Genomic DNA, 21,479 nt, shown 5'->3' with positions numbered 1-21,479 from the left:
GTAATTATTGTCTGAGAAGTTGGTCTAATACACATGCTATAGTTCTACAGTATATGTTAATAAGAGGCTCTTTGTTTTAATTCTTTCAATACATTTTGTTTGTCAGATTGTATATTTTGTTGTTTACATTTTTGTTGAATTTCAGTGTTATTGTTTCTTAATTTTTTTCCCCCTCTAGTTTTCTTGGCCTATTAACATCAGGCAAAGGGAACTAGCCTTTGGGTTAATTTGGGTACATTCACAATCACGAATGTTGATGTACACTGTCACTTTTTTTGTGAAATAAATAGATATAAAATGCATAATTTAATATATGTATACATAATATGAACATAAACTTTATGTACTTTAAGTACACGTATTAAAACAAATACCTGCAGAGTGCGCCAACTGCCTGGTGGTGTTTCACAGCATGATTAAACAATGTCTAAATCTGTTTTTATACAGTAAATCCATTTAATTGTAATATTTGGCCACATGCAGAAACTTTTATTTTAAAATCGCGATGTACAATACATGGCATATCTAGACAGAGGTTTATGTATTCTCCTGTGTTGGCAAAGGTTTATAAATGATTTACGTAAAAAATCCAATGCACACATTTATCCAGATGAAGGATAATTCAAATTCACAACATATAGAGAAGAGTTTAGACACTTTCTCTCTCTCACACACACACACACATAATTTACTGGTAAATAACCGGGAAGTTACCATGAGTAACATAGAAGATCAATGTGTGAACAGGGCCTTTTCGAAAATACTGGCAAATGTTTTCCGGCAATCATAATGTTTTACTGAGATTACATGATTACTCCGAGCTATTTACAAAGCTCAGCTGCTTTTTAAATACCGTTGTTACTCTGTGTAAATATGGGCTAGATGGACATCTTTGACCATTGCGCCTCGCAGCTTTTTGTCGCGCTTTTCCATTCATCAGGTCTGTGACTCTGTAATCGGATACTATTATGCGCCTCTCATGTTTATATAATTGGCCAGTAATGTTAGTCTAGTTGAGAGTGAAAGCTGTGCTCCTCTCATACCAATGGTAGGCGAACTCCTGTACTCGAAAGTTATATTTTTTCTGCAGCCAAACGTTACAAGCCCTGCAAATGTGAGTAAAAATCAAGTTAGTTAATTTAAATTTCTCATCACAATAAATATAAAACGCTGTAACTACCTTGCCAGCCCTTACATTAACCAATACTATCGACTTTAAAAATGTAATGTGAGATTTATGTGATAGGTTGTCAACTCTAGGCCAGGAATAACACAAATGGCACAAATGACTCATTTGCTTAAAGTTTTCTTTTTATTCCCAGTGCAGAAATGTACAAAATCACTTAAAGACATTCACACACTGGTCAGTTTTGAAACAATGGAACGAACATGAACTTTTTTGTGTTAACACTATATATATTATATGTACAGCGTGAGTAGATTCAATGAAACTGATTAGCTAGATATCTGACATGAAAGGTCTTATTACGATTCTCTATTTTAATGGCAGGTTATCTATAATTTGCATGCATGTACGTGTTTGAAATCTCATTAGGTTAAGGTAAACTTTCATTTAGCTAAACAAAATACAACAACCCAGGCATTTCCCCCACTCCCACAACCCCAATCCCCCAATCCAAATCAATCTTTTAAAAATAAAAAGGGTAAAGAAATAACTATTTCCATAAAAAGGAAATCCTTGTTTCCTTGTGAAACAGACATACTGAAGTATATCAACAATTGTAAAATCCAGAGGTCTGTCCCTGCGCATGAGAAGTTTTCCAAGAGTCCAGTTCTTGTTTCTGCTTCTCCAGCTCCTCCTTTTCTTTCTGAATCTCCTCTCTCTCCTTCTGCAGCTCCTCTTTTTCACTCTGGAGTTCATCCTTCTCCTTCTGGAGGTCTTCTTTTTCCTTCCGCAATCTTGCGTGCTCCTGCTCTTGTTCACATTTCTGGTTCTGAAGCACTCGGCGCTCAGCATCCATTTCACGGAACTGCTGCAGCAACTCCTTCTGCAGCTGTATGCTCCGCCCCTCTTCCTGCTGGACACGCCTCAACGCCTCCGTCAGCTCCCGCTCTCTTTCCAATATACGCACACCCTCAGACCACTTGGCACCTAAAGGACGAAAAAAAATTAAAGTCTTAAATATTGGCACGGAAGCATAATCAAAGAACAACCAAAAGGAGCTTTGTGCTTGATAAATGATAACCCCTTTCCTTTCTCAAATCAAGCTGATTTCAGATTTTTGTCTGTTTGAGGTCAAAGAGACCCTAGTCTCGCATAGACAGTCCTTCAGACTGGAATCTATGGCAGCTTTCATTGGCCAAGCCCCACCCATAGGCGGTTTGATCAACATGTCAAACAACCAATTACGTTTTGTCTCATTCAGCGTCACGTTTTGAGGCGTGGGAATGTCACCACAATAACAGATCGATGAGTAAAACTCTCGGACGCATTTTAAAGATTCTATGCCACAAACTTTAAATATTTGACATGCTTTTGAATATCCAGCCTTTATTTGATCCTGATAAGCCCTCGTCATCACAGCTGTAAACACTATGGCTTTCTTCTTTCTTGAGGGGTTTGGCACCACAGCATTTTTGTTTCCAGGCGAAACATTAAAACACTCGACATATACGTCTCACGGAAATCCTGTAGAATTCAACCAATCCAATGACTACTTCGACACTCTTGAGGTGTTTCCACTTTTGTGTCCAATATGCATTCGACGTTTAGCCAATGATTGTTAGCTCCCACGATTGATGATTGACACTGGTGTTTTACCTTAGAGCCGCCCTGAGTGAGCAGTAGACAGTCCGCCATTGTTTTAATCCCAGAGCGAAGTAGACAAGAATGTCTCCTAAGTGAACGAGGTGCTTTGTTGTTGGATGTTATAATGAATATTGCCGTCTTCATTTGCTCCCGATGTCTGAGCTGCTGAAGACCCAGAGGATTACTTTTGTTTCTGAAGGGAATGTGCCCCTGATCTACCTAAATTTGTCTATTCACGCAAATCATTCATGATCCAGCTTCACCCACCAACAGAAGCAGTGAGTATAAGTTTTTTTTTTTTTTTATGAATCCTTTCCTAATAATTTGCTAATAATGTTAGCAGGTTTCACGATGAATGCGCCTTAAGTTTACAGTCTCATGAGAATAGTGCGCTACCCCACGGAAGCGGGGCGGGCCAGCATTTAAAGGGACATGGAACACAATGTCATTATATACATCAGTTTTTTACAGGGTAAAAAGGGTGTTGTTTTACATTACCATGTTATAGACTGTTCAATAAGACCCTAAAGATTCATATCAACTTGTGGAAAATGGGAATCAGATGATCCCTTTAATGGTGCAGTTAACTCAGGATTTATCTAGTGTTCAGTTAGTTTGTTAGCTACAAAAAAATGGGTAGCTTATTTACTGTTAATTATACATACATGTTTGAATATACTTGGAATAAATGTACCTTATGTGCAATTGAGTTGCATAGAAACATTTGAGTGAGATATTTTAAAATAAAAAGCAGTTGAATACAATGGGCTCTGTTGTCAGTTTTAGCCTATAAAATGCTGATAATGTTCCAAATTATAGGGTCCCTTGTATACGGTAGTTTAGACCATTAGCAAGAAGAGATTTTTTCCCCCTTAAGAAAACCAAATTACTGGTAGTAATTGGTATTCATTCTGTACAGTTGGGTATTGGTGGAGAAATTTAGTACCAGTGCATCCCTAGTAATTAATATCATTGTGATATTAATATTTTGAATATTTTGAAGAAAACTATGAAGTTTGGGTATTTTTGTGTTATATATATATATTTTTTAAATAAATATATGTATAATGTCTGTATAGTTTTCATACATTTTAATTAGCCTGCTTTAGTGCATCATGTTAAACCAAAAAAATCTAAATTTTTTCCTGGGCAATAACAACTGAAATAAGTTTTATACATATTTTAAGTTGATATTGTTTTGATACAATTCATATTTCTTTTTTTTTGTAAAGTTTAAGTTCTAATTAACTATAATAATATATATTTAAAATTATAAAAGCAGTGTCTTAACATCCTTTTCACACAAAACGTTAAACAAGAACATTGAGAAGAGGTAAAAGCAAACTATACCTGAAAATCTGTCTAGGCTGGTACTGCAAGGTGTACGAACATCGCGTTTTGGCGACACAATGTGTGATCTAGTTGGAGTCCCACTTGCTAATGTGGGAGAGGAGGCAAGGCGGCTTGGATCTTCAGATTTGCGTTTGTTAGGCCGCTTTTGTGGGTGATCCTCGAGCTGTGCGAACTCATTGGGATGCTTATGTTGTAGATGTCTGATAAGGTTACTTGTGCTACTCCGGTGCTGGATCTTCTCCATGCAGAGCAAGCACAGGGCTCGAGGCTCCTGGCCAAGCTTTCGATAGTGCACCCACACGGAGCTCCACTTGCGAGTATTAGCTGGGTTGTCATCCTCTTGTATCACTTTCCCATCCCCTTCATCAACAGGCCCCTCACCTTCCTCCACAGCCACCTCGGCTACAGTTGTCCCTTCCCCTGCCGCAGCTCGGAGGATCCCTTTGATGGCTCCATCCATTTCACCATCTTCACCCACGGACTCCACCTCTACCTGCTGCTCATCCATCAACACTGTAACTTGATAGAGAAAACAAGGAGGAAAATTTTAATGCACGGAATATTGGTTAACGGCACTTTAACTGAACCTGTGACACTCTCTTTAAAAGCTTGTTCCTTGTGTTTGTAGAATGCATAAGGACAGACTGAATTACAGACAGTAAACCAAATAAAATAACACTTGTAATAACCTGTATTTAATTTGTATTACTAAAAGACCATCAAATGGTAAAAAATTTTATTATCCCAAGCTAAAGTCAAACAGAAATATAAAAGAAATGAGTACATATGCAATAGATAATGCTAAATGTAAACCGCTTTGTTTAAAAATACAAACTGGTCTTTTGAGGTTCACAAAAATATATTCCGCGCTAAAGTTAGATGACGACAGAACAGAATGTTGCCAAGCAACGAAAGAATATGGAAGAATTGGATATGGAAGCGGAGCATAACTGACATGATCATCAGGTGCTGCACTTCATACCCGTTCCTATTCCTCTGTCTATTTCTATACGTTTTATAATTTAGGTGATATTAAACTAGGCACATCAACAAATAATCTTAGCTTCAACACATCACCCACTAGTTTTAGAATTTTTGAAAAATCGCGCCCATCCGGGGATGTGACATACGGTGCATCACGTGACAATTTCGGATCAAATAAAGCTCGATACAATTCAGATTGTATAAAACCACAGCCATTATGTACAATTCACTAATCATAGATCGGTCGTATATAATACATGATTTGATGCTACATACAGAACGGGGTCGTTACGGTTGGAGGTCTTCTGTCCGGTTTATTTCGGACAGGAGGGGGCGGGAGGCTCCCTCAGTCAGAGCGCAGTATATTAGTGATCCAAATCAGCGACACGATTCAAAAGATTCATTCGTTTGACTGAACGAGTCGAACCGAATCAACTCAGGTCGGGGAAATTCGTTTGAGATCCTGTCAATACGTAGAATTAGCCTTTTGTAAACGGTCGACGCAGTAGACAATTGTTTGAAGAAAACAACATGGCGTCGTTGCGACATCCACCCAAAACCCTGGCCTAAACAAAACCCTCGTCCCTCTGAATAAAGACTCTGTAAAAACGAGCCCGTTCTTACGGAGGAGTCGATACTGAATCTCGCAATCACAACAAGCGCTGTTTTGAACGACAACGCGCCTTTTTATATTGCCTTTGGACTCGCATATGTTGAGTTTAAGCACGTGCATAGGCCAAAATGGAGGGAAACATCACCAATCAAAGATGTGCGGCGTAATTTCCAGACAGCTGTCTAATAGACGCATCGATGTAGTTAAACATCGTGACACTGTACATGAATGTGAACACTAACGTTACAATGCAGTAACTGAACGATTCATACCTTCCACGCAGCCGCTGTCGCTGCGTTTGGAGACCGCATCAGTCGCAGGCTTCCTTTTGTCGAGCGAGGAAAAATCAGAGGGGTGTTTCGTCCGTAAGTGGCGAAGCATGTTTGTTGTATGACCAAAATACAAAACCGTCTTCATACAGAGAAGACACAGCACTCTTCTGTCATCTTCAGCTTGGAAAAATGACCAGACTATACTTCGTTTTCGTGCCGCCATTTTCGAAGTAGTCGACTTTGAATACTGACTGTCTGCTCGCAGTAAGGGTAACCTTCTTTGCGTTCACTTCTCGCGCATGCGCGTTGGTTCTGATGCTCTGCTCGCTACCAGTCACTGAGGAAAAATGTGAGGGAGACACAATACTATATCGTTTTGTTTTGTATATGTAGCATTATATATATATATATATATATATATATATATATATTTTTTTTTTTAGTAGGGTGTACCCTTTCGTCAACATTGTTAAATTGTAGGCTGTCTGTTTTGAGTTACTGTCTTAAGTCTAGCTAGTGTCTGTTAACTTTGTTGCCTATTTTAATTGTAATAGTAACAATTATGTTAATTTACTGTTTACTGAATTGTCTGTGACTGAACTAATACATGCTGTAATGTTTATAGTAAAAATAGAACTAGACGTCACACAAATACTAATTTCATAGGAAAAGTGTTTGGTTTGTGTAGAATGTAAAAAAAAATTGTTTTGAGGTTTATTGAATCTTTAGCACAAAACATTAAATTAAACTGTACATAAGCTTCACATATCCCCAGAATCCTCCTAGTTTTGTGATTTTCTAAAATTTGCACACAAAAAAAAGATTTTATATATATATATATATATATATATATATATATAGACAGAAGGTATACTGGGATGTAAATCTTCAAACGAGGGTTACCATCTAGACACGAGCCTTTAGCGCCCCATTAGAATGCCAGCAAAAAGGACAAAACAAGGTAAATATGTTGTTATTCAGTAGGGATTTAAAAATATTAAATTAAATTTAAATATGTATTTTTAAACTCATAACAAATAATAAAAACACCATCCACGCATCAACCCATCATTAACAGACACAAATTCTGCAATAAAAAATGTAATTCAAGAAACTTGTGCAGCTTAGTTGAACCGTTAACATGTCCAATGCACTGGACATCAGGCAATAAGTCACAACAGGTATATTACAGTAAATGATATCTAGTGTCCTGCATAAGTTTATCAGTGCTCTTAAAACTCTCTCTCTCACACATATATACAGAAGAAGAAAAAAAACCTCAGCAGATCACAAGCTTATCTTCACTACTCAAATAAAATATAAAACTTAATAGGCTTACATTTAAACATCCCTTGACTCAAATTTAAACTCAAAAGATCACATAAAATAGGAAAAGCACAGAAATGTTTTTTTCACAGCTAAGCTTTGCACATCTTTTTTTGTTACAGTAAAAAAACCAACAAGACAACCCTGAAACCACAATTCCTATCCAGTGATGCATTTTCCAGTGTTTTGCACAAGTGACCCATCTTAAAACTTTCAGATAGTATACGAAAACTTTGTCAAATTATGTATATGAGTGGTTTTTAACCATGTTCCTGGGGGCCCCCAAACACTGAATGTTTTCATGTCTCCTTAATTCAGACCATCAGCTTAGTACAGACTCCAAGACCTGAAATGGGTGTCAGACAAAGGAGAGATGCATGTTCCTCCAGGAACATGGTTGGTAACCACTCATCTATATGTTTAAAATTAAAGCATGGTTGTTTTGTTGTAAAAGAAAGTGAATGGTGTTAATAAGCTAGCATATATAGAATGTAACTGTGTGTTTTGTTAGTTTGACAGGGTTCTGTGGTTGTGGTTCGAGTCAACATCCTGAATCTTGACCTCCACTGACTCCCACTCTCCAGTGCGATTTGACCGTTTGATAGCATCTACAACCGTCTGTACATACAGCCCATCCTCGAAGGAGGCTGCCATGGAAACAGGATGCCGGACCCAAGAGCGCCTGTCCTCTTGTGTCTGAAACGAAAGTCTGAGTTGAGTCACCATGCTGTTCAGTCCCCTGACAGATGGCCCTACAGCTTCTCCCCCATCGCTCAAAAGACGCTCCTCTACTTGCATGCTGGCCCGTTGGCCGTAGAGCTCTGTTCCTCGAGCAACAAGTCGTCCTGATGACCCCACAAGCATGATCTCATGCACATCTGTGCCTGGTAGATTAAAGTTTAATGTCACGCTGCAAACCACTCCTCCATTCATCAGCAGCTGAAAGCAAGCGTAGTCATCTGCAGTCACAGAACGAATCCCTCCCGCTGGGCCACCTTGATGTACGAAAGTCCGGAGCATTCCATGCACACGCACAGCCCGACGTCCCGTGAGGTGGCTCAGGAGGTCAATGATGCAGGAGCCAACTGTGTGCAGGCCACCTCCCCCCATCAGCTCCTCCCATGCCCATCCATATGACTGGCTGAGCAGCGAGCCTCCATAAACACGTGCTTCACATACCTTTGAAAAGGAGAGAAAAAAATATTTACTGAAGGAGTTCATATTTTGAGCAGTCTAAGTTATGTAATAAGGTAACATATGCCTTAATAAAGAGAAGTTAAGAGGCTTAGTATTTTAAGAATGGCTCACATTATTATTATTTATTCACTAAACTAAGTCCAACAAAAATATCTAAATAGTTGACCTTATATAAAATTTTAAAAGATTGTTTAATGTTTTGCAAGCAGTATTACCAAAGCTGTGTTTATTTGAAAACAGTAACCTTGTGAAATATTTTTTACCATTTTAACTGTTATTAAATATCATTGTAATATATTTTAATAATTTAGCAAATCCTTTTAGCCAATACTGGATACAAGACGTTTTTATCTACTATTTTTTAAATATTGTATGTTAGTTCAATTTTCAGTGTAACATGATCCTTCAGAAATTATTCTAATGTGCTGATTTGGTGGTCTAGAAACATTTATTATTATTATTATCAGTGTTTGAAAGAGTTAGGTTTGTAGGATTATATTTAATCTTAACATTATAAATATCATTATATACACTACCAGGGACTTTTTTTTACACTCTTTTAAAGTCTCATGCTTGCCAAGACTGCATTTATTTGATCAAAACCAGTAAAAACAGTAATACTGTAAAAGATTATTACAATTAAAAATAATCAGTTTTTTATTGCTTAGACGGGACATTTTTTGCAGTATTTTAGTCTTCAGTGTCACACGATCCCAAGATTTTTCTTTCAAATAAATTCTGTTAAAAATCAGCATATAAGAACTATTTACAGCATCGTTGATGAATAAAAGTATTAATTTTATTAAAAAACCATCTTACTGACCCCAAGTTTTCAATTGAATGTATTCCTGTTGAATGTAACGTTTTTATTTTTTATTTTTTTGGTGAAATTCCAATACCTGCAAGTTCCCACAATAACCCTCTCCTAGCAGGCGCTTCATTTGGACAAATGCGGGCAAGAAGCGCAAGGAATTTCCCATGATACTCATAAGCTGTGGATAATATCTTGCCGCTGTCACCATCTTACAGGCATCTGTCAGTGTAGCTGCCTGCTCGCTGATCACATTTTTACCTATACCTACAGAGAATGAGAAAAGAGAAGAAAATGATTAAACAATGACGATCAAAACTGCAAATGTTGTTTGCCTGACAAGTTTCTGCTTGAAGCAAGTGCTTTATCAACATAATCTCAACTGTGCTGAGGGGTTCAGTGATCTAAGAATGCAACATTTGATTAGCAGGGGAAAAAAAGCCCACTGCGGCTTGTGCCAAGTTGTTAAGTAAACAGTAGCACAGTAAACACTCTAGTTGAGTCCAGGAAGGAACCCAACCTAATCCCCTGAGACGACATGGACAATCAAGATAAGAAGCAAAAGAAAATAAGTCTCACCTAGTGCTTTTACTGCAATCTGACGTGTGTGTGGAGGAGGTGTCAATATGCAGACAAGATGGACTTCTGGATGTAACAACACATCATCTGTCTTGTTGGTGGAAAAGGGGATGTCCAGCTCGCTGGCTAGTGACTCTGCTTCCTCTTGTGTACGGCCCCAAACAGCCTGAACAGGGAAGCCTTCCTTTTGGAGCAATGGCACTAAGACACGTACCGTCTGCCCGGTTCCAAATACACCCACGCCCGGCAACATTATTCTTACTTACAATCAACTCTGTCTCATTCCACACTGCTGTAATCTCTTTTGACGCAGATGCTTGCCTGTGAAAAGAGAAAGATACATCAAAGTTTACTGACACTGACATTTGCACATGTATGCAACATAATCTCTAGATACAGTGCATGTAGCTGCAAACATGTCGACACCAAGCTCCAAGTTAAAATTAACCTCAGGGCCACTTCAGGCTATCACGATCAATACACAATAGAGATAAAGCACTGTTATCAGTGGCTCGAGTGACAGCTGTCAGATACAAGCAAGGGCGTTGCTGAAATACCAGCTGTTTTGCAATAATTTACATCCCAAAAGCTGTGCACCTGCCCAGCCAAGGCAAATGAGAAGCATGTTTGTATTTCCTCTGTGTACTAAACACAAGGTAGTTCCTAGTAGGGCTAGTCTTAATTTGCAAACTATTCAAGTAGTATTCAGGTAGTAAATCTATTTCTAGATCACGAACATTCCTAAAGAATTGAAAAAGAAGAAATGAACTAAAGGAATTATGTTGTTTTTAATAAAGAAACGTAAACTATATCAATTTTGTGACCCATCCCAGAGGCGCACTAACATTAGCATCACTTCCTCGCGCTAACCCGCGGATGTAGGGCGGTTAGGGTAACGTTAACCCGGTTTAAACGTTTAGCATTTAAATATATTTCATGTGTTTTATACAATTTAAAAAAAAATTACACATGATCAAACTTGAAACTCTTTCATAGTTAGCATGCCTCGTAGCAGATACATAACGTTGTGGCTTAACGTAGCCGAGACCGGTGTATTTCTACCGCACAAATACTCTCGTTTGCTCGTGTCAAATCGGTGGCTTTTGGCTCGGTTATTGGTTCATTTTTCAACGGCTCTGTTAGTTTCATATGGGCTGTTAACTTACCACAAAACAAAGCCGTGGGATGCGATGGCGCCTGGGCTGCTGTGGAGAATGATGATGGCCAGAGGATGGTGGACACCTCCCTCCCTTTCTGCTTGACTTTAGTCAGGGCTCTGCTCTCATGTCATCTCAACAGCACGAGGAAAAACAGGACAAACCCGTCACGCCTCCCACCCTCTCGACTTACGGGGCATTCTTCGGCCGTCTTGAAATCACGGTACGGTTTTGTGTAACTTAACAATACTGCTGTTGCTATGCTTCCTTTCCATTGCTGTGTGGGATGATTTCTAAAGCGAGACGTCTGATTATGTGCGCATGCGCGAACCGTCGGTTTATCTGTCACGCCCATATCATTGAACAAACAGTTTAGCAGCACATTCCATGAATTCAGTCGTGGTAAAATAGGTCATCATATTCTTCAGAATTGTGACTCCCAGGGAAAAAACATTATTTCTACCATGTGTAGAAAATTACAAAAAACAGAATTTAAACCATATTTAGACTTCCTAACATTGTGGTAATATAATATGGCTAAAAAAAAAAAAACCTGTGAAAATAAATAGAAAAATAAAATAGTTAATGTAGACATAAAGAACACAAAACAGTTGCCTGTAGCCATTTACTTGCATATTATGGAGGGGGAAAAAACATTATGGAAGTCAATGTCTTCCAGCAACTGTTTGGTTACCACCAACATTCTTTAAAATTAGTTATTTTGTGTTCGTTACCTTTATTTAGCCAGGAAGAGACTGACTGAGATTAAAAATCTACCGTATTTTTCAAGAGTGTCCTGTTCAACAGAAGAGAGAAACTTCTGTTGAGGGAGAGCAAATGATGACAGAATTTTTAGGTGAACTATTCCTTGAAAAGACTTCTTTATCATAGGCACATATTTACATAGTGTTCTGAGCTTATCATGAAGATAAGTGAGCTAGATTGACCAGATGCTTTGGACTCTCAACAACAACAACAATGTTTATTTATAGAGCACATTTAAACACAACCTAGGTTGACCAAAGTGCTTTAACAAAGAATAAAACACAAATAAAATAAAAGTAAAAGGGAATCAAAAGACAAATAAGATCATCAGGGTACAGTAAAAATAAAATAAAACAAGAAACATACTAAGGAGTGTTATAAGCAAAGGTGAATATATCTTTAATAATATTGAAAAATACTAATAGAAGAGGCATGTCTAATAAACAGAGGAAGGCTATTCCTATTATGAGTAAAGGCCAAGCTCACAAGATCAAAGGTTCTAAAAGGGTATACAGAAGCAGCAAATCCGTAATGTATTGAGGAGCCAGGTGATTGAGGGCTTTATAAACAAATAATAAGATTTTAAAATCAATCCTATACTTAACAGGAAGCCATGTCGGAACGGAACTTTAAAATAGGATTAATATGGTCATATTTTCACTTCCCTTCGAGCTGTGTAGCGACTGCATTCTGGACGAACTGAAGATGAGAAATTGAACACTGAGAAAAAACAAAATACAAAGAGTTACAATAATCAAGCTGAGATGTTATAAAGGCATGGATAGCTGTTTCAAGATTTTTTTCTAGATAGAAAGGCCTTAACTTTACTGAAAAGGCGAAGTTGGTAACATGACTTGAAATCTGTTTATCAAATATTAAACTGGATTTAAATAAAATGCCCAAGTTCCTAACACTCTATTATATGGAATGAGGAAGCCAAGATCAAAACTTAAAGCAACATTCCCCTATATAGGACCAAACAAAATAATTTCTGATTTGTTTTCATTCAGGCATAATAAACTGCTTGAAAGCCATAGCTTAAGTTCATTTAGGCAATCTAAACACACAACCAAGGGGAATGTCAGTAGAAACACAATGCCATCTGAACAGTAAAACACCTATTTGACAAATAAGTCACAAGACTCCAGGCATGACAGAAGAATGTTGTGGTAGACAACATTCAAATGCAGCGATTAACTCTAAGAGGAAAAGAGCCATGGGTTTCCCTGAATCTGTTATGAGAAATGTGTCATTTAAAACTCTTAACAGGGCCGATTCAGTGCTATGTAGATCTTTAAAACCTGATTGAAAGACTTCAATAGTGCATGTGATTTATCGTGCTGCCCAACAGTACCAGTTTGTAAGCATTTATTAATTACTAATAACAGACTTGTGGCAAATGCATCCATAATTTAAGGAAAAACAGAACGGCTAGATCTTATGGACATGTTGTAAGCTTGATCCACAATTTCCCTTTGTGGCTTTGATCGTTTCCTTTCAATGACTCTCTCTCTCTCTCTTTCTATGCTGCAAGTAGGCTGCATAATAAATAGCTATTATTGGTCATGAAGGGCTATTAATAAATGAAATTCTATTATTCTTATTTGTAGCTATCTATTCTCAGTTGCTCATGCTGCTACTTGTGATGTAATGCCTGCAGCTTTCCTAAACAATGCATTCTTTCAACATTTTTGTTTGTTTTAATCAAATATTGCAGATTCTTGTTCAATAATCACTGTAATTGTCCAAACAGTAAACTAGACATTATAAAGATTAACACACTCTAACCAGTGATATAGATGTTAAAGGAAACAGTCTGTCATAATAACGCTTTTATTTACGTATTACGTATTGTGTATTTTTTAGTAAATGTTATACGTATTCCTATATTTGTTTTATATGCACATCTGCGCAGACGCGAGTCTGTCTACCAGCATTTGAAACCAAAACAGGAAGTCGTAAGTATTGTGGGACGTGTAGTTCCGCTTGTAGGCCGCTGGTCTGGATAACAGCACGCAAAGCAACCAAACAAAACAAAATTAAGAAAACTTCCAATAGACAGCAGTTATACTGGTGGATCTTTTTCACTATCATGCCCGGCTTCACGTGCTGCGTGCCCGGATGCTACAACAACTCGCACCGGGATCGCGATCTGCGGTTCTACACCTTTCCGAAGGACCCTACTCAGCGAGAGCTATGGCTGAAGAACATTTCGCGGGCTGGGGTGAGCGGCTGCTTCAACGCTTTCCAGCCCACCACCGGACACCGAGTTTGCAGCGTCCACTTTCCCGGCGGCAGGAAAACCTACACCATTCGCGTCCCTACGCTTTTCCCTCTGCGCGGGGTGAACGAGAGAAAGAGCAGGCGAGGAAGGAGCAGGAAGGTCTCCGAGGTCGTGCCCATCATCACAAACGTCGTTTCCACCGCCGACGAGTCAGCGCCAGTGGAGGAAAAAGGGGACTCCCAGAACATCACCGTGGTACAGATAGGTCAGAATGGCCAGTACATCACCCCCGTGGACCTCACACCTTCGGGAGACGGCTCCTGCCTCGCTGCAGTGGTGCCGGGATCCAGCGGAAACCTGACCGGAGGCAGCGCGTCTTGCCCCGTGGCCGATCTCGTGCTGTGCGGGGTGGACCACTCGTACTCGCTCACCACCGGCACAACGTCCGCTGAACTTCTGCGGAAGCTGAACGAGCAGCGGGACATCATTGCGCTGATGGAGGTCAAAATGAAGGAGATGAAGAACACCATCCAAAAGCTGCGGGTCAGCGAGGCACGGCTGCAGGAGGAGCTCCGGGAGCGGGACCGTCTGATCTCCACCAACAGCATCATCAAGAGGAAACTCTGACGAACGACGCGGAGAAACGACGGACTAAAAACGCAAAGCACTGTCGGTGATCGACAATTAAGTATCATCGTAGTTCTCATTTAAGCTTCCTCCAGGACTCAGAAGTGCTAGATAGGCTGTGTTTGTGTGATAAAGCGCAGATGCATGAGTTCATCTTGTGTGCTCGAGCTGTCCGGCGTAGCGCTGCACGGGGACTGAGATGAGTTCAGCATCCTTCTCATTTTATATTTAATGATGATACACGTTTGTGCTGTATGTGTGTTGAAAGCGGCAGACCCAGTATCTGCATACTGCCACACTTCATAACCATGAAGTGCAGACAGAGACTGCTTCATAAGTGTGTAAACAACTGCTTATTATTTGGGTTCTTTCTTTGTTTTTAATATTTCAGTGCATCAGATTGGAGCTTCTGGTCCAGATGAACCGATTCTTTACATGCAGATTAATTCAGTTAAAAAAGATGATTGGTTTGAAGTAAACTGCTTATTAATTATAATTTATGGGACTGTTTTGGTGGTATTGCATTTAAACCGATTTAGTTCGGTATCTCTTTTGTAAGATTCTTTACCACACAAGTTCTGAGTATATTGTGCACTATAAAAGATGTTTCTTTACTGTTTGAAGCCTTGTGGCATCACATTTATTCTAGGAAATGTCATTTTAATTGTCTTCAGTAAAGCATCTTTAAAATTAACCCACCTTTCCAGTATTTATCAAAAAAAAAAAAAAAAAAAAAATGATATTGCCCTTTAATTGTATGAAGAGCGAAAGTATTTACAAAAGTCTAAAATTCAAAACCGCTGAAGGACTAGTTGATTTCACAATGTTGGCTGGTAGAACATTTATTACATTTGTATACAGTTTATATATATATATATATATATATATATATATATATATATATATATATATATATATATATATATATATATATACATACATATGTTCAGACATAACACACCTCCACTCAACACAATTTCTATGCATAAAAGCCTCAAGTGGAAAGTGTTTTTGTTTATCTCTGTTAGAGTCGTAATCTTTTAATGTCCTCGCTGCGGAAATCTACCCTTAGAGCCAAGACTTGCCGAACCTCTGCAGGGGTCAGACGCCAAGTCAAAGGCCCAGAGTTGGGTCCCCAATAATCCAGGATCTCAGACACCTAAAGGAAGAAAAACACCGGTCTTATACTCATGGACCAGTTTGAACACAGTTTTCAGTGATTAACATTTTAATTGACAGTCAAAAAGCCACATACTCGTTCTAAATTGAGAATAGTTGCCATCTGTGTGAGTCGAGCAAATTTATCCCCGATGGTCCAGGAGGTGACCGAGGAGAAGTAGACAACCAAAGCGCGCAGCTCCTTATCAAACTGTAATCCACCTTGCTGCGAACCAGGATGGAGAGGACAGTTAGGATGTCTGTAATTTAAAGCAAATGTGTGTCTGTTCACTTGCGCAGGACAGGTTTACATCTCATCCTGCTGAAGGTGCATTTGAACACCGTCTTCTCCATCTCCATGGCTATGAGGCTTGTCATCAGGCTAATTAGAGTATCGTAAATGACAGGTGACAGGGACACCTACAGAAAAGCATCTTTAGAATGGGTTTGTGTGAGCATGTGTCAAGTGGATTAAAATGAATATACCTTAAACTCATCCATGAGCTGCTCCAACTGGACAATGAGTTGCTGAACCCAAGGATCATTGGCTTCATACTCCCTGAACTCTTCCTAAAAAACAACAACACAACATCCTCAAAAAGATTCATAATATACAGAATATAACATCATAAATGTTCTTAGTATTTCTAGCACTGTCAACTCAAGTGCAAGTGTTTTATTTACACTTTATCAGTAGTAGTAATAGATATTGCAATGTTATCATATCCTACCTCTTCAATATTGTGTGAGACGGACAGGAAGCTGCTGATCCAGGGTTTTACTTGTGGCCTGATAGAGGTGTTATTAAGCTCCTGTAAACCCTCCTGTACATACATAAACCATTAATACAAACAATTTTACCTATCTACAAAACATGACATGCACAGACATTCAACTGTTTGGTGCAATTTTATACATTAACACACACACACACAGAGAGAGAGTAAAATAAGTATTGAACCCATCACCATTTTCCTCAGTAAATATATCTATAAAGGTGCTGTTGACATGAAATTTTCACCAGATGTTGGTAACAACCCAAGTAATCCATTCATACAAAGAAAACAATACAAATAAGTTCAGAAATGAAGTTTTGTGTAATAAAATGTAATGACCCAGGGAAAAAGTATTGAACACGCTTACTGAAATTTATTTAATACTTTGTACAAAATCCTTGCTTTAAATGACATCTATAAGATGCCTCCTGTAAGGAGAAACTAGTTGCATACATTGCTCAGTTGTGATTTTGGCCCATTCTTCCACACAAACAGTCTTCTGTTAACTCTAATCTACAAAAAAAAAATGTGTTCAATACTTATTTTACTCACTGTATGTATGTGTGTGAGCGTAGAATTGAAATATTATTAAATTATGCTGCTCTTTTAAACCTAATTTTCATCAAACATTATCGATAAAAATGTTTTACAATTTTCAAAAATATTGAGCAGCATACCTTTTTTCAACCTAGTTTTCAACACTGATAATAGTAAGAAATGTTTCTTGAGCAACAAATCATAATTTTAGAATGATTTCTGAAGGATTATATGACAATGAAAATATCATAAAACAGCAATATATTAAATAATTTAAATCTTTATACATATAAAAATAGAAAGTAGTTTTTAAGTTTTACTGCATTTTTGATCAAATAAATGCAGCCCCAAACTTTTGAACAGTTTTTCACTGACCTGGAGGAGGTCCTTGAATTTGCCGGAGGTGTTGACCAAATCAGATACACAGCTGTCTATCTTTGCCTTTGCATGATCTGAGCCCGCCCCCTGACTGAACAACTTGACACAATCACTCTAAGATGGAAAGAAAGAAAACAATTCATCGTATCTCAAAAAGTTAGTTTTTTGGACTGCTTTTACGATATGTTAATGAGGCTTATAAAATTATATCTGCATTAACTACATGGAAAAGATTTAAAAATTCCTCTTTTTTTTGTGTTCCATGGAAAATAGTCCTATATTTTGAGATATAGGATAGTTGCATTTGGTGGTTGACTTGAAAAACAAAATCAAAGTCAGATCACACAGACCTCTAGATTCTTTTTCAGGGTGCTGATATTCTCACTGCAAACCTCCACATTATTGAGAGCCACCTAAGAAACAAACATGACAGATGACACACAGGAGTGTGCTTTAGTGACAACTAGGTACACGAAAACAAGTGAAAACATGACATCATAAATTCAAACTATGTGTTTAAGTTTGTGTCAGAGAGAAAGTCTTGATGCTGACCAAGTAGGCGCTCTTTGCCTGCTCCTGGCTCTCAATCCCAAGCGTTTGTGTCAGATTTGTTATCTTGCCATGCTGTAGGCTGCTCTGCATCAGACTGACGGCACTGCTGACCCGACGCTGCAGGTCCTGCAGAGCACTGACTGGATATCCAGCTCAGAGCTTACATACTAACGCCTCTCTGCACACAAAGAAAGAGATCCAAAGGGTATAGCGAATTATTCGATATTTAACAACAACGGTTTCACTAAATTCTCTGAATCTTCAACCACCACTACAATAACTCTTCAAACCAACACCAGAAACAAAATACACGGAGGCTAATTAAATTTATGACATGCACTCGCAGCAGAATTTTGTTTCATAGAGTAGTTTCATATCCCATAAAAAGCTGGGTGTTACCTTGTATAATAGTTTCATCTGCCATTGCATCTGTAACCTCAAAGTCAGCCACTATACGCCGCCTCAAGAATCGAAAGTAAAGCTCGGCTCTCGAGTTCATTAAGGTAACCTCACATAACACGGGATCCAGGTCTCTAGATTAAACATATGACAACAAATAAAACACCACGTAAGTGCTGTCAAACAATTAATCGCATTCAAAATAAAAATTGGAATGTGTTTACATTATATATGTGTGCACTGTGTATATTTATTATGTATATATAAATACACACACATACAGCATATATTTTGAAAACATTTACATGGATATATTTATATTCATATAATTTATATTATACATAAATATTTTATATATAAACCTAACATATTTTTCTTAAATACATACATTCATGCATGAGTATTTATATATACCTAATAAATATACTGTACACAGTATATACACACACATATTATGCAAACGAAAACTTTTATTTTGGATGCGATTAATTGTTTGACAGCACTACCCATGTATTCACAGGATACACAGATAAACAATTCTAACACAAACCGCACCTGGGTTCAATCTTTTCTGTAGCCATGCCCCTCATCATGCTGCTCTGGATAACCTGAAACTATAGTGAAACAAGTGCATAATGACATCAAAGTACACTTTATTCACGTTGCAAACATTAAGTATAGTACATAAACACACTAATGCAACATACAGTATAGACACTACACACACCTTATTGTTATAATCTCTCTGTTGGATTAATTTGTCCACTATTTTCTGAGCCTGTTTATCACACTCTTTTTGAAGGTGTGCGAGGAGTGTGTGCAGTCGGCCTGGTCCATAGTATGTTTCCACTATGGGCTGATGGGTTTCAACAATGCGTGCAATACCTAACAGTTACAGACAAAGGCTGGTTGATCTCGATTTGTTGAAACATAATAAATATTGGCAAGTTAAACAGTCATGCTCTTACCTTCAAGAAGCAGTGTGAGTGTGTCAGCAAAAATGACCGATGCCCTGCGCTCGCCAAGATCAGAGCCAAAAGCCAGGAGTAAGTTCTCCTCTGCCTTACTGGCCAACTGAAAGAAAAGTAAGCAAAAGACACAACTTTAAAATTTTAGAACCCAAGTAACTAAACCAAAGCTTTTTCAACTGATTTCACCAGTCAAATAAATATTTGCATTTCAAATAAAAATAAAAATACATGGTTATTGAAATATAAACTCTTAACTGTTAAGCAAAAAAATCCATATCATTTATTCAATTTCTAAAACCAAGCACCCTTGTCATACGCATAAATATTTGAAAATTATAAATATTTCTATTCAATAGCTTCAGTGATAATACTTGTTGCTAGAAAACCACAAAAGGACTCACCCTCTCCACCCTGCTTGCTGAGCTCAATCACTGACTGGTCAAGAGAAAGATAGCGATGAATGTGGGCCGCAGCCTGCTCATAGTCCTGGTTACGCAGGGCTGTCTGAACACCATCTGTGCAGAACTTCAGATCTAGAATATCATCTGCCCTCTGAATTGCTTGGTACAGTCTTTTCTGAAACAGACCCAGGTGCAAAGCTTGAGTGGAAGCTGTCAAACTGTCATTCTGACAGAGTGTACGTATCGTACCAATGTGTAGGTTGGGCACCTTAGTGAGGTCCAGCTGTCTGACTTTGCTGCTCACGTTCTCTGCCAGACTGCATGTCAAGCTGATCATGCCAGACAGCTGCACTGCATCTCCCTCGATCAGCTGCAAGTTGGGTCTGAGGAACACACAAAAACACAATTTATTAGCCCACTTCATTTTATTTTTCTCAGTTTAAAGGTATATGTTAAGTGTCAAACACATACACACTCACCCCATCCTCTGCAAGGTGAGCATCTTTGTTTCTATGTTATTCTGCTGTCCCATAAGAGCGCTCAACTCCATCTGCACTTCCGCCTGTCAGGTGTCAGGGTGCATCTGGAAACAGTTTATGCCAATGCATAATCAACATGCACACAATCTCTTAGTTCAGGCACAAGCTAGTGTGTATATGTGTGTGTGTGTGTGTGTGTGTGTGTGTGTGTGTATATATATATATATATATATATATATATATATATATATATATATAATCAACAAATTAACACAGCTGACAAGCGTTTATCTAGCCTTACTAGTAGTCCAGCTCACAGAGACACTGTGTCTCCACTAATAAATCTTCACCTCTTCGGCACATACACTCGCTCCAGATCGTCCAGCTCTGTCAGACCCTCTATAGTGTCGGACTGCACGGCGGAGAGCCCGGCTGGACCACCGCGACGACGCGCCGGTGAACCGTGAACTGACTTCATCCATGACAGCCCACATCCATACAAACTGCGTCACTTCCGCTGACTCTTGCGCTGTTTCTTACTCCCACCTAATGGTAGTTTTTTTTTCTGTTGGTGAAAAGATTAATGCCTTTCAAACAGTTAACATAATTCATAATTCATGTTACATTTGTTATTTCATGATTTTAATTATGGGAATCTTTAGGTCTACAGTTGGCTATAATAAAAATTTGGTATGCAGTGTTGTTATATAGGTTAATAGGACAACAGAATAAAAAAAATCACTATAGCTTTTCTTTACCTTTGTACAGTGATGAAATTAGATTAATATCATGGTACTTGGCTGTCTGTTGCAATGTACCCAATTACTATTATTGTATTACAGTGGTGGCTAAAATGATTAGAACACTAGTATTTTTCACCAGTAAAAATGGTTCTAAGTCAAGTTATTTCTATATTTTGCTATAGTGTCAGTAGGAAATATCAGTTTACATTTCCAAAAATTCATTTTGCCATTAACTGCATTAATTGTAATAATCCGGTGAGATTTTTGTCTGACAACAGCCAGTGCAGCACACAGAGATTTGATCTCATCATCATCAGTGTATCTGGAATGACATGAAGAAACAGAACAAACTGAGACAGACTCAATCCAGAAGAACTGTGGCAATGTCTCCAAGATGCTTCAAGAAA

The 21,479-nt window shown here is 38.3% G+C and overlaps 4 protein-coding genes and 1 long non-coding RNA gene across 7 annotated transcripts; 1 reads left to right on the top strand and 4 right to left on the bottom strand.

The window, feature by feature from the left end:
* Window positions 1-1,290: 1,290 nt before the first annotated feature.
* LOC127962482 (uncharacterized) lies at window positions 1,291-6,324 on the bottom strand. Its single transcript, XM_052562061.1, has 3 exons — window positions 5,993-6,324; window positions 4,121-4,642; window positions 1,291-2,113 (listed from the first exon to the last, which is right to left on the bottom strand). Exons 1-3 carry the CDS (start codon window positions 6,213-6,215, stop codon window positions 1,734-1,736), a joined length of 1,125 nt encoding a protein of 374 aa, XP_052418021.1. The 5' UTR covers window positions 6,216-6,324; the 3' UTR covers window positions 1,291-1,733.
* A 753-nt stretch (window positions 6,325-7,077) lies between these two features.
* On the bottom strand, window positions 7,078-11,681 carry LOC127961981 (glucose-fructose oxidoreductase domain-containing protein 2). The gene is made up of 4 exons (XM_052561311.1): window positions 11,072-11,681; window positions 9,906-10,226; window positions 9,415-9,593; window positions 7,078-8,497 (listed from the first exon to the last, which is right to left on the bottom strand). Exons 2-4 carry the CDS (start codon window positions 10,156-10,158, stop codon window positions 7,826-7,828), a joined length of 1,104 nt encoding a protein of 367 aa, XP_052417271.1. The 5' UTR covers window positions 10,159-10,226; window positions 11,072-11,681; the 3' UTR covers window positions 7,078-7,825.
* A 2,073-nt stretch (window positions 11,682-13,754) lies between these two features.
* Window positions 13,755-15,372, top strand: LOC127961983 (THAP domain-containing protein 11-like). The gene has a single exon (XM_052561312.1). It carries the CDS (start codon window positions 13,920-13,922, stop codon window positions 14,676-14,678), a length of 759 nt encoding a protein of 252 aa, XP_052417272.1. The 5' UTR covers window positions 13,755-13,919; the 3' UTR covers window positions 14,679-15,372.
* A 217-nt stretch (window positions 15,373-15,589) lies between these two features.
* Window positions 15,590-19,551, bottom strand: LOC127961984 (conserved oligomeric Golgi complex subunit 4-like). Of its 3 annotated transcripts, XM_052561314.1 has the most exons (11): window positions 19,447-19,551; window positions 19,034-19,092; window positions 18,479-18,612; window positions 18,080-18,257; window positions 17,878-17,940; window positions 17,525-17,641; window positions 16,568-16,660; window positions 16,323-16,406; window positions 16,148-16,256; window positions 15,934-16,062; window positions 15,590-15,837 (listed from the first exon to the last, which is right to left on the bottom strand). In XM_052561314.1, the coding sequence occupies exons 4-10, from the start codon at window positions 18,167-18,169 to the stop codon at window positions 16,043-16,045; spliced, it is 576 nt and encodes a 191-aa protein (XP_052417274.1). In that variant the 5' UTR covers window positions 18,170-18,257; window positions 18,479-18,612; window positions 19,034-19,092; window positions 19,447-19,551; the 3' UTR covers window positions 15,590-15,837; window positions 15,934-16,042. The 3 variants fall into 3 exon arrangements, with proteins under 3 accessions (XP_052417274.1, XP_052417273.1, XP_052417275.1); XM_052561313.1 differs by having other exon boundaries at window positions 15,934-16,256; XM_052561315.1 differs by lacking the exon at window positions 16,148-16,256 and having other exon boundaries at window positions 15,934-16,096.
* A 441-nt stretch (window positions 19,552-19,992) lies between these two features.
* Window positions 19,993-20,827, bottom strand: LOC127961985 (uncharacterized). Its single transcript, XR_008154511.1, has 4 exons — window positions 20,680-20,827; window positions 20,322-20,433; window positions 20,119-20,233; window positions 19,993-20,025 (listed from the first exon to the last, which is right to left on the bottom strand). It is a non-coding gene; the product is annotated as an uncharacterized LOC127961985 (long non-coding RNA).
* Between the last annotated feature and the right edge of the window lie 652 nt (window positions 20,828-21,479).

The sequence above is a fragment of the Carassius gibelio genome, chromosome B7, assembly GCF_023724105.1.
Source record: "Carassius gibelio isolate Cgi1373 ecotype wild population from Czech Republic chromosome B7, carGib1.2-hapl.c, whole genome shotgun sequence".
In the NCBI taxonomy this organism is placed as follows: Eukaryota; Metazoa; Chordata; class Actinopteri; order Cypriniformes; family Cyprinidae; genus Carassius; species Carassius gibelio.
The sequence above is the reverse complement of the archived record's forward strand: the minus strand, read 5'-3'. Positions and strand labels throughout refer to the sequence as shown.